The 17,882-nt window shown below is 46.2% G+C and overlaps 1 protein-coding gene across 11 annotated transcripts in view; it reads left to right on the forward strand.

Annotated features, from left to right (window-relative positions):
• Positions 1 to 17,882, forward strand: part of LOC137631046 (TATA element modulatory factor-like) — a 194,308-nt gene that overhangs the window by 161,641 nt on the left and 14,785 nt on the right. For all 11 annotated transcript variants that reach the window (XM_068362625.1, XM_068362620.1, XM_068362630.1 and 8 more), the window contains one exon: positions 1,693 to 1,804. In XM_068362625.1, coding sequence (XP_068218726.1) covers positions 1,693 to 1,804 — 112 coding nt within the window. The remainder of the gene's footprint in view (positions 1 to 1,692; positions 1,805 to 17,882) is intronic.

Below are 17,882 nucleotides of genomic sequence, written 5' to 3' on the forward strand. Positions count from 1 at the left end.
AATATGGATATCTCAGAGGAGGTAGAACCCTTTTATGACAGATCTGGTCATTCATACGGAGCATTGCCGACTTCCGCCAGCCCCAAGATTTCACCCCCTAAAGCAGAAAGATGCAGAAAACCTCTTTTTGCAAGTTCTGCTGGCATTAGGAGAGCGAACAATTTTGGGGAGTCGGACCAGGTCCCGGCGGAGGAAAAGGACACGGTCCTAGACTTCTTTGGCATTATGCCCAGACCCACCAAGATCAAGGTAGCCTTACAGTAGTTGAGGGGGTCAAAGCGGCAAAGAAGAAGGCTTATGCCCAAGTGGCAGGAACCGTTCGATCTCTTCTCAAACACACTCTGCAGTTCCTTTTACCCTTTTTGACCCTTCCAGGCAGCAGAGCTTTCTTCTTTTCTTCCTCATCTTTTCCTTCTCTCCTCCCACAGTCTTTCTGGAACTGGAGAGACTCCACATATGCTCCCCACAGCTGGCTCCTTCCTTACAAATTAATGCCTCCTCCCACAGCCACTGATGGGTTGGTTCGTTTTTCAGCGTTCGGTGGATTCTTCGCTTTTGCTTCCTCCACAATATGTCTGGCTGACGAAGTACTATGATATGGTAGAGTAGGGTAGAATAGACTCTTTAGCTGTGGTAAGCAGCTCTTCTAGGAGGACACTTCAAAATCAAACCCTCGTTCTCTAGTCTTGGGTAGTGCCATAGCCTCTGTACCATGGTCTTCCACTGTATTGGGGTAGAGTTCTCTTGCTTGGGGTTACACTCGGGCACACAATTGTTTTATATTTATCTTCTTGTTTGATAAGTTTTTATAGTTTATATAGGAAATATTTCTAAATGTTATTTTCTTGTTTCCTTTCCTCACTGGGTTATTTTCCCTGTTGGGGCCCGTGGGCTTATAGCATCGTGCTTTTCCAACTAGGGTTGTAACTTAGCAAGTAATAATAATAATAATAATAATAAGTGAGGGATTTAGCTCAATTTTATGCTTACCTGGTCAAGTCATATTGCCAAATTCTACACTAGCACCAATTACCAGGCTGTCATCCTTTATGATCGTGAGGTGTCAGGTTCCCTCTAAACAGCTCGTGCATAGCACAGAGGAATACCCCAGAACAGTGTCCAGCCAGTGAGGATTAGGAACTTCCACCCACCATGTGAGTCTCCTATGTAAAGAGCATATGGTTGGTATATAGTGTCGGAACAAATGACAAATAATTTCTATTTTTTCTTACAACACAAACCTGAAGCTCTTTACACATATTGTTCCTGCCATCACCTAACCCCAGAAGTTCTGCTGTAATTCCAAAGTGACATTGTTTATTAGTGCTGGTGTGAGGAGGGGCTGGGTTACCACCGCTATCCCCTTCGGCTAACTAGCGGAGGGTAGTTGTACCTCGCAAAATCTGAACAGCTGGTTTTCAGCTAGAACAGAAATATTACTCCTATGTTACAAGCTTCAGGTTTGTATAGTTAGGAAAAATACAAATTATTCTAAATTTTTCATGTGTTAATAATTCTTCTTGAGTTTATGTATATGTTAATAATTCATTGTGAATTTTATAGTAATTCATTCTGAATTTATAGATTTTTTAGTAATTCAATCATTTTAAAGACTTTTAAATCTTTGAATTATAAAGTAATTCACTTTGAATATATGCATCTTATCAAGCAGTAATTATGAATTTTTCAAAGGATGAAGTGTTTGAAACTAGTTGGTCTCGAGGCACATCACTGTACGACTCAGTCAGGGGAAATACAACCGCAACTGTTGACGCTCTCACATCACAGCTACGTCAGCGGGAAGGTAAGTGGAAAATCATTGTTCACAATAATGAGTTAACTATAGTATGAAAATTTGAAGGGTTATTTGTTAACCCTTTTGAAATAATGGGAATCATCATTGTAGGAATGAAACCCATAAAAATTTATTTATACATACATACATACATATACCAAGGCACTTCCCCCAATTCTGGGGGGTAGCCGACATCAACAAAGAAACAAAAACAAAAAGGGGACCTCTACTCTCTACGTTCCTCCCAGCCTAACAAGGGACTCAGCCGAGTTCAGCTGGTACTGCTAGGGTGTCACAGCCCACCCTCCCACATTATCCACCACAGATGAAGCTTCATAATGCTGAATCCCCTACTGCTGCTACCTCCGCGGTCATCTAAGGCATCGGAGGCAGCAGCAGGGCCTACCGGAACTGCGTCACAAACGCTCGCCATTCATTCCTATTTCTAGCACGCTCTCTTGCCTCGCTCACATCTATCCTCCTATCACCCAGAGCTTCCTTCACTCCATCCATCCACCCAAACCTTGGCCTTCCTCTCGTACTTCTCCCATCAACTCTTGCATTCATCACCTTCTTTAGCAGACAGCCATTTTCCATTCTCTCAACATGGCCAAACCACCTCAACACATTCATATCCACTCTAGCTGCTAACTCATTTCTTACACCCGTTCTCACCCTCACCACTTCGTTCCTAACCCTATCTACTCGAGATACACCAGCCATACTCCTAAGACACTTCATCTCAAACACATTCAATTTCTGTCTCTCCATCACTTTCATTCCCCACAACTCCGATCCATACATCACAGTTGGTACAATCACTTTCTCATATAGAACTCTCTTTACATTCATGCCCAACCCTCTATTTTTTACTACTCCCTTAACTGCCCCCAACACTTTGCAACCTTCATTCACTCTCTGATGTACATCTGCTTCCACTCCACCATTTGCTGCAACAACAGACCCCAAGTACTTAAACTGATCCACCTCCTCAAGTAACTCTCCATTCAACATGACATTCAACCTTGCACCACCTTCCCTTCTCGTACATCTCATAACCTTACTCTTACCCACATTAACTCTCAACTTCCTTCTCTCACACACTCTTCCAAATTCTGTCACTAATCGTCCAAGCTTCTCTTCTGTGTCTGCAACCAGTACAGTATCATTCGCAAAACAAAAACTGATTTACCTCCCATTCATGGTCATTCTCGTCTACCAGTTTTAATCCTCGTCCAAGCACTCGAGCATTCACCTCTCTCACCACTCCATCAACATACAAGTTAAACAACCACGGCGACATCACACATCCCTGTCTCAACCCCACTCTCACCGGAAACCAATCACTCACTTCATTTCCTATCCTAACACATGCTTTACTACCTTTGTAGAAACTTTTCACTGCTTGCAACAACCTTCCACCAACTCCATATAACCTCATCACATTCCATATTGCTTCCCTATCAACTCTATCATACGCTTTCTCCAGATCCATAAACGCAACATACACCTCCTTACCTTTTGCTAAATATTTCTCGCATATCTGCCTAACTGTAAAAATCTGATTCATACAACCCTACCTCTTCTAAAACCACCCTGTATTTCTAAGATTGCACTCTCTGTTTTATCCTTGATCCTATTAATCATTACTCTACCTTACACTTTTCCAACTACGCTTAACAAACTAATACCTCTTGAATTACAACACTCATGCACATCTCCCTTACCCTTATATAGTGGTACAATACATGCACAAACCCAATCTACCGGTACCATTGACAACACAAAACACACATTAAACAATCTCACCAACCATTCAAGTACAGTCACACCCCCCTCCTTCAACATCTCAGCTCTCACACCATCCATACCAGATGCTTTTCCTACTCTCGTTTCATCTAGTGCTCTCCTCACTTCATCTATTGTAATCTCTCTCTCATTCTCATCTCCCATCACTGGCACCTCAACACCTGCAACAGCATAATTTTAATTTGTAAGGCTGCATGAACTTATAATTTCTTGCGAGCTTTTTATATTCTTCCAGGTTCCTCCTTTTAGTACCTAAATATTTTTAAATGCTTTATGTTACATCCTTACTTCATTCTAGCAATTTTACTGTACCCTCAAGAAGTTATCTTTTATATCTTGTTTTTCCATTTTAATGGTCAAGTTTCCTTCTTGCTTATGAGGATCTAAATAGCATATGCTTTGGACAAACAGACCTTTCATAATTCAATTATTCTCAAAACCGATTTATTTTGAAAATCTTAATTTTCAATATCAAACTTACCCGATGATCATATATAGCTGCATCCCTGCTGCCCGACAGAAAAAATCTACGGGCGGAATACGCCAGCGATCGCTATACAGGTGGGGGTGTACATCAACAGCGTCATCTGTCAAGTAGGTACTCAAGTACTCGATGTCAACATAGAACCAATTTTCCCTCTGTCGTGCCACAGGCAAGACCTACTAAATACGCCGTCCCTAACTGGATTTGTTTTCACAACGAATTGGTGAAGTACACTATTCCAGTTTTGAGCTTTCGCTATGCAGGGGTTTTATCTTCATTTCAAAACTTGAACTCGTTTTGGATAGATTTAATTATGGCCGACCCTTCCCTTAGACGGAAGTGTTGGTGACGAAGAGAGTATGGACTCTCATTCACTTTTAAATGGCCGACCCTTCCCTTAGACGGAAGTGTGTTTAGGTTTTTGGTAATTTTGCTTAACAAGTTATAGATCTATTTATTTTATATCTCTCCGCCTTTATAGGCCTCTTCGATTAACTTTCCATTTATTATAAACTTATAAAAATTAATTTTTATGTTTGTTTATATGCGACCTTTCCTAATAGTAGGCGGTCCTTACTTGGAACCGAAGTTAATTAACATTGAGCCCGTCATTTCGTATTTACCTTTTAAGAATTTATACTTTTTTAATTTTAATGTTTTTGAAAGAATTTCTTTGATAGTCTCGTACTGTTTTCAAAGATGAACTAACGTTTAGTTTTGTCTCCGCAGTTGTTGACGTTCAGAACGTTCAACATGCGCTCTATCGTTACGATAGAGAGAGAGTATTTCACGGTTTCACGTTGCAGTAAGAGTAAACCGATTCTAGCGTTTCGTTCATTCTTTCTTAGCTTAAATGGTTTAAATTCTAATAAAGGAACTTTTTATTTGGGAAACCTTTCAGTTTTTTCCTTTAGCAAATAATATGTTTTAACGATATATAATTGGGCTCTTCTCTCAGGTTCTAAGTCGAGAGAGAAGAGAGAGAGAGATAGAGACGGAGGGAGAGAGAGGAGAATAAACGTTTCGTTCAAGCCGGTAACGTTGTTCTCGTTTTTTACTCTTCTCCCTAGTCGCTGTAGGGGAAGAAGGTAAAACGTTTCTAGAGTTTTATTCTTGTTCCCAGGCTTTATGCGGTGAGAGATTTTAAACGTAGTTTATTTGATCTAGTGTTTAGTCTCTTTTCCAGCCACTGAATTCTTTATCTTTAATTATGTTTTTCTGTTGCATTGTAAACTGTTTTCGCAATTACTACCTTTTAATGAAGGATAGGATTGCGTGTTTCAGGTAGAAATCAGTTAAGTTTCGATTTCAGTGAAATAGTGCAAACAGAAAATCAAAAGTGATAAAGTGATATGCGCAAAGTGTTACAGTGTTGCGTTCGAGGGTTCGTCTGTTCGTGCCAGTTGTTCACCTAGTCCGGGACCTCTTACAAGCTCCCAAGCCCAGGGGAGAAGTAATGTCGAACGACTTATGGGTTCCACAGGCCTTGATCGACGAACAGACGTTTCCCTCGGTGGTTTCGGGTGTATCTACACACGTTGCCGACGGGATCGCCCCACCCACACAAAGACGAGAGAGCCCATTTATTCCTCGTCTGCGGAAGAGGTTTCTCGCAGAAACCATGGACCTAATCTTGCAGCTTTTTAAGTGCAAGTCGGTCCCTTCCGCGCAAGTCCAACGGCCTAGGTGTAGCCACTGGGTCAGTTCGGACTCGCTGCAGTCATCCGACGACTGCACACCTCCCAAGAGAGGCAAGGTGGTACCGCAACAGGCAGTAACTCCGTCTGTTGCCGCACCAGCTGTTTTAGACCCTCAGTCTCAACGGACAGTAGCTCCGTTTGTTGCCGTCTTTTATAGACCCTAGTGGTCCATGCTGCAGACTATGCAGTCTCAGCTTGCTTCCTTCATGCAGGAGTATCGTGCTGAGAAGGTTGACACTGCACCTGTTAACCTACAACCTGCCACGGTTGTGCGCTCAGCAGATACTGCGGCTGCCTGCTCCCACACTCCACCTGTGAGAGCTCCACCACCGATGCGCAGTCGACCCTGCCAGACGCATGTTCATGCTGCACCCTCCGTTGACATGCGTGAGCTACCGCATCAGCAGTGGGAAGGTGCTGTAAAGCTGCCGTGTTTTGACGCAATGCGGCATGCTCCGCAACCCACGGCAGTCCCTCCCACGCTCCAGCACTCCGCTTTTGTTGTTGCCAGCTCCCATACTCCGACTGCGGAGAAGGTTGACGATGCACCCGTTGGCCTACAGCCTGCCACGGTTGTGCGCCCAGCATGGCTGCCTGCTCCCACACTCTTGTTGTGAGAGCTCCTCCACCCATGCGCAGTCGACCCTGCCAGACGCATGCTGACTCCCACAGACACACGGAGCACTCCGTTGCCGTGCGTGAGCTACCACAAGCTGCCGTGTTTTGACACGGTGTGTCAGCCTCCGCAACCCACTGTGGTTACCGCCACTCGCCCGCAGCAGACTAGTCAGTCAGGAGTTGAGGCTTCCCCACACAGCTTTGGTTGTTGCCAGCTCACAGACTGTCAAGCAGTTACATGACGTTGCCTTCTGGTCTGCTACTATGCACCAGTGCTGTATGTCCTCACGCATCTGTTGTGGTTGACAGTTCAGTTTTTGACAGTTCACAGACTGTCAAGCAGTTACATAACGTTGCCTTCTGGTCTGCTGCTTATGCACCAGTGAGACCCTCACTGAGATAACCTAGCTTTTCTCGGACATGGTTCCTGTAGATGAGAAAGTGCTGTTCTCCCTCCTTCTGATATTCCCTTGAGGACTCTGTCATTTGGAGAGGAGCCTTAAGCTGCTTAGCCTCCTATGGACTTTAATTAAAGCATAACATGCTTCCAGGGATGGTAAATGGTTCCGCTTCAGTCGCTAATCCCGTCTGTTGCCACACCTGCTCCCATAGACCCTAATGGGCTTTGTTGCAAGACATGCAGTCCAAGCTTAGTCCTTGTTAGAGGATTTTTTACGGAGAAGAACCTTCTAGCCAACAACCTTCCTACCGGTTGGTTGTACGCCCTGTTGACGCTGAGGTATCCTACTCACGTCCGCCAGTTGAGATGGTTCCTCCACCGGTGCGACCCAGTGTGGGTTGCCAGTCGCACGTTGACGTTAAGCGACTCTCGGAGGTGGTTGTGGACGTTCAGTGTGTCACTAGGAAGACGTTCAACAACCAGCAGAGGTGACTTGTTGTGACGCAGTGCGGCAACCTCAGCAACCCGGTAGGGGGTTGTCTGCACAACCCAGACAGTCTAGACAGTTTCGGGTTGTCGCTGTACTTCCTCGCGTCCCCATGGTTGACAGTTCACAGACTGTGCAGCAGTACCATGATCTTGTGTCCGGCTCCGTCACGCATCCACCAGTGCGACCGGATTCAGCGAGTCAGACGTTGCCCACTCCGTTACCGTTTCCTCATCAGTTTCGGATGAGGAACCCTCTGATGGGGACATGGCTGAACAAGACGATCATCCCCCAGCCATGCTATCCATCCAGAAGATGCTGAAGAAGGAACACGGCCCTGTCAGGCTGTGGATGAGTCTGGTTAAGACACTGTCATCCGTGGTTCAATTGGTGTCTCTTGGAAGACTACACCTCCGTCCTCTTCGGTATCATCTAGCTCTTCACTGGAAAAGGACAAGACGCTAGAAGCGGTCTCGATCCAGGTTTCCGGAAAGATAGTCTGGTCTGACTTGATGAAAGGACTTTATCAACCTTTGAAAGGGTCTTCCCCTGACTGTTCAGACTCCCAACCACGTTCTCTTCTCAGACGCATCGGACGTAGGCTGGGGTGCGTCCTTAGGCGGTAGGGAATGCTCGGGATTATGGAACTCGAGTCAAAGGACAATGCATTTCAACTGCAAGAAGCTTCTGGCAGTACGTCTGACCTGGAAAAGCTTCAGGTCTCTCCTTCAAGGCAAAGTGGTGGAGGTGAACACGGTCAACTCCGTGCTTTGATGTTCATCTCCTAGCAAGGAGGGACCTACTCTCTGACATGGTACGAGTTCGCAAGTGACCTCCTCTCCTGTTCAACAGGTCTAGACTTTTCACTAGTAACGAGTTTCATCCAAGGCAACTTGAATGTCTTAGCAGATTGTCTCAGTAGGAAGGGACAATAATTCCAACACATTGGACCCTCCACAAGGATGTATGCAAGAGACTTTGGGTCACCTGGGGCCAGCCAACCATAGATCTCTTCGCAACCTCGATGTCCAAGAGGCTCTCAATACTTTGCTCACCTATCCCGGACCCAGCAGTAGTTCTTATAGATGCCTTTCTACTAGATTGGTCTCATCTAGATCTATATGCATTCCCTCCGTTCTAGATTGTCAACAAGGTACTGCAGAAGTTCGCCTCTCACGAAGGGACAAAGTTGACGCTAATTGCTTCCCTCTGGCCCGCGAGAGAATAACTTACCGAGGTACTTCGATGGCTAGTAGACGTTCCCAGAACACTTCCCCTAAGGGTGGACCTGCTACGTCTGCCACGCGTTAAGAAGGTACTCCAAGGCCTCCACGCTCTTCGTCTGACTGCCTTCAGAATATCGAAAGACTCTCGAGAACTAGAGGTTTTTCGAAGGAGGCAACCAGAGCGATTGCTAGAGCAAGGAGAACATCCACCCTTAGAGTCTACCAATCGAAGTGGGAAATCTTCCGAAACTGGTGCAAGTCAGTATCCATATCCTCGACCAGTACCTCTGTAACTCAAATAACTGACTTCCTCTTATATCTGAGGAAAGAGCGATCTCTTTCAGCTCCCACTATCAAGGGTTACAGAAGCATGTTGGCATCAGTCTTCCGTCACAGAGGCTTAGATCTTTCCAACAATAAAGATCTACAGGACCTCCTTAAGTCTTTTGAGACCACGAAGGAGCGTCGTTTGGTTACACCTGGTTGGAATTTAGACGTGGTTCTAAGATTCCTTATGTCAGACAGGTTCGAACCACTTCAATCAGCCTCCCTGAAAGATCTCACCTTTAAGACTCTTTTCCTGATATGCTTAACCACAGCTAAAAGAGTCAGTGAGATTCATGCCTTCAGCAAGAACATCGGATTCTCATCCGAAACGGCTACATGTTCTACATCTTGGTTTTCTAGCCAAACACGAGCTGCCTTCTCGGCCTTGACCAATATCGTTCGATATTCCAAACTTATCGTATGGTTGGAAATGAACTAGAAAGAGTATTATGTCCTGTAAGAGCTCTTAAGTTCTATTTTAAAACCTTTACGAGGCCCGTCTGAAGCTTTATGGTGTTCAGTTAAGAATCCATCTTTGCCTATGTCAGAGAATTCTTTTTCCTATTTTATCAGACTGTTAATACGAGAAGCTCATTCCCTTCTGAATGAGGAAGACCAAGCTTGGCTGAAGGTAAGGACACACGAAGTTAGAGCTGTCACAACTTCCGTGGCCTTTAAACTAATAGATCTCTGCAAAATATATTCGACGCAACCTATTGGAAAAGCAAATCAGTGTTCGCGTCTTTTATCTTAAGAATGTCCAGTCTCTTTACGAGAACTGCTACACTCTGGGACCATTCGTAGCAACGAGTGCAGTAGTGGTGGGGGCTCCACCACTACAATTCCCTAATTCCAGAACCTTTTTAATCTTTCTCTTGAAATATTTTTGGGTTGTCCGGAAGGCTAAGAAGCCTTTCGCATCCTACTTGATTTGGCGGGTGGTCAAAATCATTTCTTGAGAAGCGCCTAGATTAGAGGTTTTGATGAGGACCTTTAGTATGGGTTGCAACCCTTCATACTTCAGCTCCTAGGAGTCGCTCAGCATCCTATGAGGATAGCGAGGCTCAGTAAGGAAGACGTACTTAAAAAGGCAGAGTAATTGTTCAAGTCGTCTTCCTTACCAGGTACTTATTTATTTTATGCTTGTTATTTTGAATAACTGCTAAAATGAAATACGGAATACTTAGCTCATAATGTCAACTTGTAATGCTGGTCTCTACCCACCCCCCTGGGTGTGAATCAGCTATATGATCATCGGGTAAGTTTGATATTGAAAAATGTTATTTTCCTTAGTAAAATAAATTTTTGAATATACTTACCCGATGATCATAAATTAAAGGACCCACCCTTCCTCCCCAATAGAGAACCAGTGGGACAGAGGAGAAAATTGGTTCTATGTTGACATCGAGTACTTGAGTACCTACTTGACAGATGGCGCTGTTGATGTACACCCCCACCTGTATAGCGATCGCTGGCGTATTCCGCCCGTAGATTTTTTCTGTCGGGCAGCAGGGATGCAGCTATATGATCATCGGGTAAGTATATTAAAAAAATTTATTTTACTAAGGAAAATAACATTTTTTCTATAATTTAAGCCATAATTTGACATTTTCACTCTTCCTGGGTTTGGAACTATACACCAATGCCTCTTCCCCAGCCACTGCATTAGTGGTTTTACCTTAGAATTTGTCTCGGCCAGAAATTGTATCAAATATTGTATAAAGAAGTTGTTATTTCCAAGATTTATGTTCTTGATACAAATAATTTTAAGGGGCTACCAGAAGGATAGTCAGTTTAAATGGAGTTGTTTCAAGAAACTAATTTATTCTATATACATACATATACAGTACCAAGGCACTTCCCCTAATTTTGGGGGGTAGCCGACATTAAACAAATGAAACAAAAAAGGGGACGTCTCCTCTCTATGTTCCTCCCAGCTTGACAAGGGACTCGCCCGAGTTCGGCTGGTACTGCTATGGTGGCACAGCCCACCCCCCCACATTATCCACCACAGATGAAGCTTCATAATGCTGAATCCCCTACTGCTGCTACCTCCACGGTCATCTAAGGCATCGGAGGAAGCAGCAGGGCCTACCGGAACTGCGTCACAATCGCTCGCCATTCATTCCTATTTTTAGCACGCTCTCTTGCCTCTCTCACATCTATCCTCCTATCACCCAAAGCTTCCTTCAATCCATCCATCCACCCAAACCTTGGCCTTCCTCTTGTACTTCTCCCATCAACTCTTGCATTCGTCACCTTCTTTAGCAGACAGCCATTTTCCATTCTCTCAACATGGCCAAACCACCTCAACACATTCATATCCATATATATATATATGCAATTAAATGGAAACATGTGTCCTCAACTTTTACTGACATAGCTGTCCTACTTCTTTCAACTTTTACTTTAGTACAATTGGGTGGGGTCCACCTGTAGCACCTCTGTGCAGAATAACCTCCCAGCTCCAGTGCTGTGTCTATAAATCAAATAAAATCTTATTTGGTAATGAAACCTGTGACAGGCCTTGAGGAATTCTCATGTGAATGTCAAAAGCTGCCTCCCCCCCCCCAATAAAAAAATTCTATAACCCACCCCTGATCGTATTGCTTCTCTTTTGATCATTATACTTTTCACTGTTTGTCATGATCATCAGGTAATATGCAAGTTCAGAATTCCTACAAACAGCAGGCTGACACTGGTAGCTCCCTTTTTGCCCACAAATGGAAAGGTTCACTGATGTATGGCCTATGTTGATGGAGTCTCTGAGAAGGTTGCTGTGCAGAACCAATCTTCTTTGACTACCAGTTTCAAAGTTGATTCATCCATACCCATATATTCTACATCTAACAGCATGGAGACTATCCATAGTATTCTCAGAAACAAAAGATTTTTGCAGGTCTCTTGATTATCTATCATAGGATCCAGAAGACAGTCTACAAATAATCTGTATCAAAGACAATGGAGTGTTTATTTTGATCAGTGTACATCTAGAAATGTATCAGTGACTAGAACTAGTTTAGATAGTATTACAAAGTTTTTAAGTTGACTTTTTTATGTTGAAAAACCTTCCATTTCAGCCAGTAAGAGCTATAGAGATCAATACTTAACTCTTTACTCAAGCATCTGAGTTTATATTTATCCATTTCAGGTATTATAGCTAATATTTTTATGACATGCAACTACATCGCTAAATTTTTGCAATCTTATCTGGTAATGGTTTTAGTAGCAGCCCAATTGCATATCTAGTCTATTCGCTGATTATTATCTTGAAGAATCCTGGTTTGCTTATCAAGATTGCTGGGATGTAAGTCCATTAGTAGCTAGCTACTGGTGATGTAATCTAATAAAATTTTTGGGTTAATTAATTTTCAATATTAATCTTACCCGTTGATCATGTAGCTGCAGCTCTGCTGCCCGACAGAAAAAACCTACGGGCGGAATACGCCAGCGATCGCTATACAGGTGGGGGTGTACATCAACAGCGCCATCTGTCGAGTAGGTACTCAAGTACTTCTTGTCAACACAGAACCAATTTTTCTCTCTGTCGTGCCACCGGCAAGACCTACTTGATACGCTGTTGTTTTCTGGAGTTGATTTTCACGTTATTTGGTGAAGTATTCTCTCTAGTTATTAGCTTTCGCTGTGCAGAAGTTATCCTCAATACTTTCTCACTTTCATTGATTAGATTTTGGATTATTTGTTGACGACTTGGATAGATTTTGGATTTCCCCCCTTTGACTAATTCAAGATGTCTGACCCTACTCAAGTCCCCAAGTACAGGAAGTGTAGCGCTAGGGACTGTTCTAGGCGTCTTCCGAAGGCCTCTATCGATCCGCACACCGTTTGTTCCAATTGTAGGGGTAAAGCCTGTCAATTGGAAGATCGATGTGAGGAATGCGCTGGGCTTTCGGAATTCGATTTTCAAGAATTCCTTAAGTATGCACGTAGGCTAGAGAAGGATAGGATCAGGAGGAGTTCGTCTCGCTCTATTGATTTTTCCTCTCCCCATGCCCCACAACCTATTCCTTCCCCTGTGGTGGTTACACCCGATCCTCCTACTAGCTCTCATCAACCTTCGATGGCGGATATGATGCGTGCCATTCAGGCTCTTGGTGAGAGAGTTGAGTCATTAGCGAATGACCGCAATCAACTCATGGCTGACGTCAGGGAGTTGAAAGGTAAAAGTGCAGTGGGAAGTGAAGTGAGTGTCAGTGCAGTGAAAAGTGTCAGTGTTACGCATGAGGGTGCGTCTGTTCGTGCCTGTCGTCCTCCCAGTCCGGGACCTCTTGCAAGCTCCCAAGCCCAGGGGAGAAGCAATGTCGTACGACCAAAGGGTTCGACAGGCCTTGATCAGCGGACAGACGTTCCCTCCGTGGTTGAGGACGTATCTTGCCGAGATCGTCCCACCCACAAACAGACGAGTGAGCCCATTCATTCCTCGTCTGCGGAAGAGGTTTCTCGACAGAAACGCTGGACCAAGGTCTCACGACCTCTCAAGCGCAAGGTCCCTTCCGAGCGAGTCCAACGGCCCAGGTGTAGCCACTGGGTCAGTTCGGACTCGCCGCAGTCCTCCGAAGACTGCACACCTCCCAAGAGAGGTAGAGTGGTTCCGCAGCAGGCAATCACTCCGTCTGTTGCCGCACCAGCCACTGTAGACCCTAAGTGGTCTTTGCTGCAGTCTATGCAGACTCAGCTAGCGTCCTTCATGCAGGAGTATCGTGCTGAGAAGGTTGACGCTGCACCCGTTAGCCTACAACCTGCCACGGTTGTGCGCCCAGCTGACACTGCGGCTGCCTGCTCCCACACTCCGGCTGTGAGAGCTCCACCACCTATGCGCAGTCGACCCTGCCAGACGCATGTTGACGTTAGCCGACGTGCGGCACCCTCCGTTGACGTGCGTGAGCTACCGCATCAGCAGGAAGGTGGAGTCAAGCTGCCGTGTTTTGACGCGGTGCGTCAGTCTCCGCAACCCACGGTGGTCCCCACCACGCACCACCACTCCGCTTTGGTTGTTGCCAGCTCTCAGACTGACCAACAGCGGCATGTCGTTGGATCCAGTGCAGCTACGCATGCACCCGTGCTGCCGGATTCAGCCGTTCAGCCTTTATCTCCTCCTTTGCCGCTTCATCCTCAGCATTCGGATGAAGGAATCTCTGATGACGACGAAGCTGCGCATTTGGACGACCAACACTCCGACATAGATGAACCCAAGACTACGCCTCCCTCCTTAGACTTTAGGAAAGTCCTTGCCCTGTTTAAGGAGTTGTATCCGGAACAGTTTGTGTCTGCAGCTCCACGCTCACCTCCCTCTGAGTTCGCTTTAGGCATGCAGTCAGCAGCTCCTGCCTTTACGAAGCTTGTACTCGCTCGCTCATCCAAGAGAGCTTTTAGGGTACTGGGAGAGTGGTTGCAGGCCAAGAAGCAGCTTGGGAAGACATCCTTCATGTTTCCCCCAGCCAAGCTTGCTTCCAGATCTAGCGTCTGGTATGCCACGGGAGAGGTTCTCGGCTTGGGAGTTCCTGCCTCTGCCCAGGGCGACTTCTCAAGTCTGGTAGACTCTCCCCGCAGACTGGCTATGAGACGCTCCAAGATTTGCTGGACTTCTTCGGACATGGACCATCTTTTGAAGGGAGTTTTCCGTGCGTTCGAGATCTTTAACTTCCTGGACTGGTGTTTGGGAGCGTTGAGCAGGAAGACCTCCCCTTCGGATAAGGATTCTGCCATGCTCATCATGTCCTGCATGGACAAAGCCATACGGGATGGGTCTGGCGAGCTTGCGGCTTCTTTCGTGTCTGGAGTTCTCAAGAAGCGGGATCACCTTTGCTCCTTCTTGTCGGCGGGAGTCACCCCATGTCAGAAGTCAGAACTGATGTTTGCTCCGCTATCGAAGTGTCTCTTTCCTGAAGAGTTGATCAAGGGGATTGCCGCCTCGTTGATCCAGAAAGACACTCATGACCTGGTGGCGTCATCCGCACGTAAAGTCACAGCTTTACCTTCCGTGCCTAGACCTAGGATGGACACACCAGCGTCTAGGTTCATTCCGCCCTTTCGTGGCAGAGCCTCCAGCAGAGGAGGTACTCGTGCCGATAGTCAACGTGGCAACAAGAAGAAGGGTTCCAAGTCCTCAAGAGGCAGAGTCTGACTGCCACCTTCTTCAGACAGCAGTGGGAGCCAGGCTCAAGAACTACTGGCAGGCCTGGGAGAACAGGGGTGCAGACGCACAGTCTGTGAAGTTACTCAGAGAGGGGTACAGGATTCCATTCTTGCGCAAGTCCCCTCTAGCAACAACTCCCATCGACCTCTCTCCCAGGTACAGAGAGGAGGACAAGAGGCTAGCTTTACAGCAAGAGGTGTCTCTCTTGCTACAAAAGGGAGCGGTAGTCATAGTCCGGGACCATCAATCCCCGGGCTTCTACAACCGTCTCTTCTTAGTGGCGAAGAAGACAGGAGGGTGGAGACCGGTGCTAGACGTCAGTGCTCTAAATGTCTTTGTCACCAAGCAGACGTTCACCATGGAGACGACGAAGTCGGTTCTAGCATCGGTCAGGAAGGAAGACTGGATGGTCTCGTTAGACCTAAAGGACGCGTACTTTCACGTCCCCATCCACCCAGATTCCCAACCTTTTCTAAGGTTCGTTTTTGGGAAGGTGGTATACCAGTTCCAAGCCCTGTGCTTTGGCCTAAGCACGGCACCTCTAGTGTTTACCAAACTGATGAGGAATATTGCCAAATTCCTGCATTTAGCAGACATCAGAGCCTCCCTCTATTTGGACGACTGGCTTTTAAGAGCTGCGTCAAGTCGTCGCTGTCTGGAGAATCTAGAATGGACTCTGGATCTGACCAAGGAATTGGGTCTCCTGGTCAATATGGAAAAGTCCCAACTCGTCCCATCCCAAACTATAGTATATCTAGGTATGGAGATTCAGAGTCAAGCTTTTCGGGCTTTTCCGTCGGCCCCCAGAATCAGTCAAGCCCAAGAATGCATCCAGAGCATGCTGAAGAAGAACCGATGTTCAGTCAGACAGTGGATGAGTCTGATAGGGACGCTTTTATCTCTGGACCAGTTCATCGCGTTAGGGAGACTCCACCTCCGACCCCTTCAGTATCACCTAGCTGCTCACTGGAGAAAGGACATGACGCTAGAAGCGGTCTCAGTTCCTATCTCCGAGAAGATGAAGTCTGCACTGACTTGGTGGAAGAACAACATTCTTCTCAGGGAAGGTCTGCCACTGGCTGTTCAGACCCCCGACCACCTTCTCTTCTCGGACGCATCGGACACGGGCTGGGGTGCGACACTGGACGGTCGGGAATGCTCGGGCACGTGGAATTCGGATCAAAGAGCACTGCACATCAACTGCAAGGAGCTACTGGCAGTTCATCTGGCCTTGAGAAGCTTCAAGTCCCTCCTTCTAGGCAAGGTGGTGGAGGTGAACTCTGACAACACCACAGCCTTGGCGTACATCTCCAAGCAAGGAGGGACTCATTCGATGACGTTGTTCGAGATCGCAAGGGACCTCCTCACCTGGTCAAGAGATCGAAACATATCTCAAGTAACGAGGTTCATTCAAGGCGACATGAATGTCATGGCAGACCGCCTCAGCCGGAAGGGTCAGATCATCCCAACAGAATAGACCCTTCACAAGAATGTTTGCAACAGACTATGGGCCTTGTGGGGTCAGCCCACCATAGATCTGTTCGCTACCTCGATGACCAAGAGGCTCCCAAATTATTGCTCACCGATTCCGGACCCAGCAGCAGTTCACATAGATGCCTTTCTTCTGGATTGGTCCCATCTAGACCTTTATGCGTTCCCCCCGTTCAAGATTGTCAACAAGGTACTGCAGAAGTTCGCCTCTCACGAAGGGACAAGGTTGACGTTGGTTGCTCCCCTCTGGCCCGCGAGAGAATGGTTCACCGAGGTACTGCAATGGCTAGTAGACGTTCCCAGGACTCTTCCTCTAAGAGTGGACCTTCTGCGTCAGCCGCATGTAAAGAAGGTACACCCAAGCCTCCACGCTCTTCGTCTGACTGCCTTCAGACTATCGAAAGACTCTCAAGAGCTAGAGGCTTTTCGAAGGAGGCAGCCAGAGCGATTGCCAGAGCAAGGAGGACATCCACTCTCAAGGTCTACCAGTCAAAATGGGAAGTCTTCCGAAGCTGGTGCAAGGCGAATTCAGTATCCTCAACCAGTACCTCTGTAACTCAGATAGCTGACTTCCTTTTACACCTAAGGAAGATAAGATCCCTTTCAGCTCCTACGATCAAAGGTTACAGAAGCATGTTGGCAGCAGTCTTCCGCCACAGAGGCTTAGATCTTTCCAACAACAAAGATCTACAGGACCTCCTTAGGTCTTTTGAGACCTCGAAGGAGCGTCGGTTGGCCACACCAGGTTGGAACTTAGACGTGGTTTTAAGGTTCCTGATGTCAGCAAGGTTCGAACCGCTTCAATCAGCCTCTTTTAAAGATCTCACTTTGAAGACTCTTTTCCTCGTCTGCTTAGCAACAGCTAAAAGAGTCAGTGAGATACACGCCTTCAGCAGGAACATAGGATTTACATCTGAAACAGCTACATGTTCCTTACAGCTTGGTTTTTTAGCCAAAAACGAACTCCCTTCTCGTCCTTGGCCCAAATCGTTCGAGATTCCAAGTCTGTCCAGTTTGGTTGGAAACGAACAAGAGAGAGTCCTATGCCCAGTAAGAGCTCTTAAGTACTATTTAAGACGTACGAAGCATTTGCGAGGACAATCAGAAGCTTTATGGTGCTCTATTAAGAAACCTTCTTTACCGATGTCGAAGAACGCAGTGTCTTATTACATCAGACTTTTGATTAGAGAAGCTCATTCTCATCTGAATGAGGAAGACCATGCTTTGCTGAAGGTAAGGACACATGAAGTTAGAGCTGTCGCAACTTCAGTGGCCTTCAAACAAAACAGATCTCTGCAGAGTGTAATGGATGCAACCTATTGGAGAAGCAAGTCAGTGTTCGCATCATTTTACCTTAAAGATGTCCAGTCTCTTTACGAGAACTGCTA

Source organism: Palaemon carinicauda, chromosome 39 (genome assembly GCF_036898095.1).
Source record: "Palaemon carinicauda isolate YSFRI2023 chromosome 39, ASM3689809v2, whole genome shotgun sequence".
NCBI classification, from domain to species: Eukaryota; Metazoa; Arthropoda; class Malacostraca; order Decapoda; family Palaemonidae; genus Palaemon; species Palaemon carinicauda.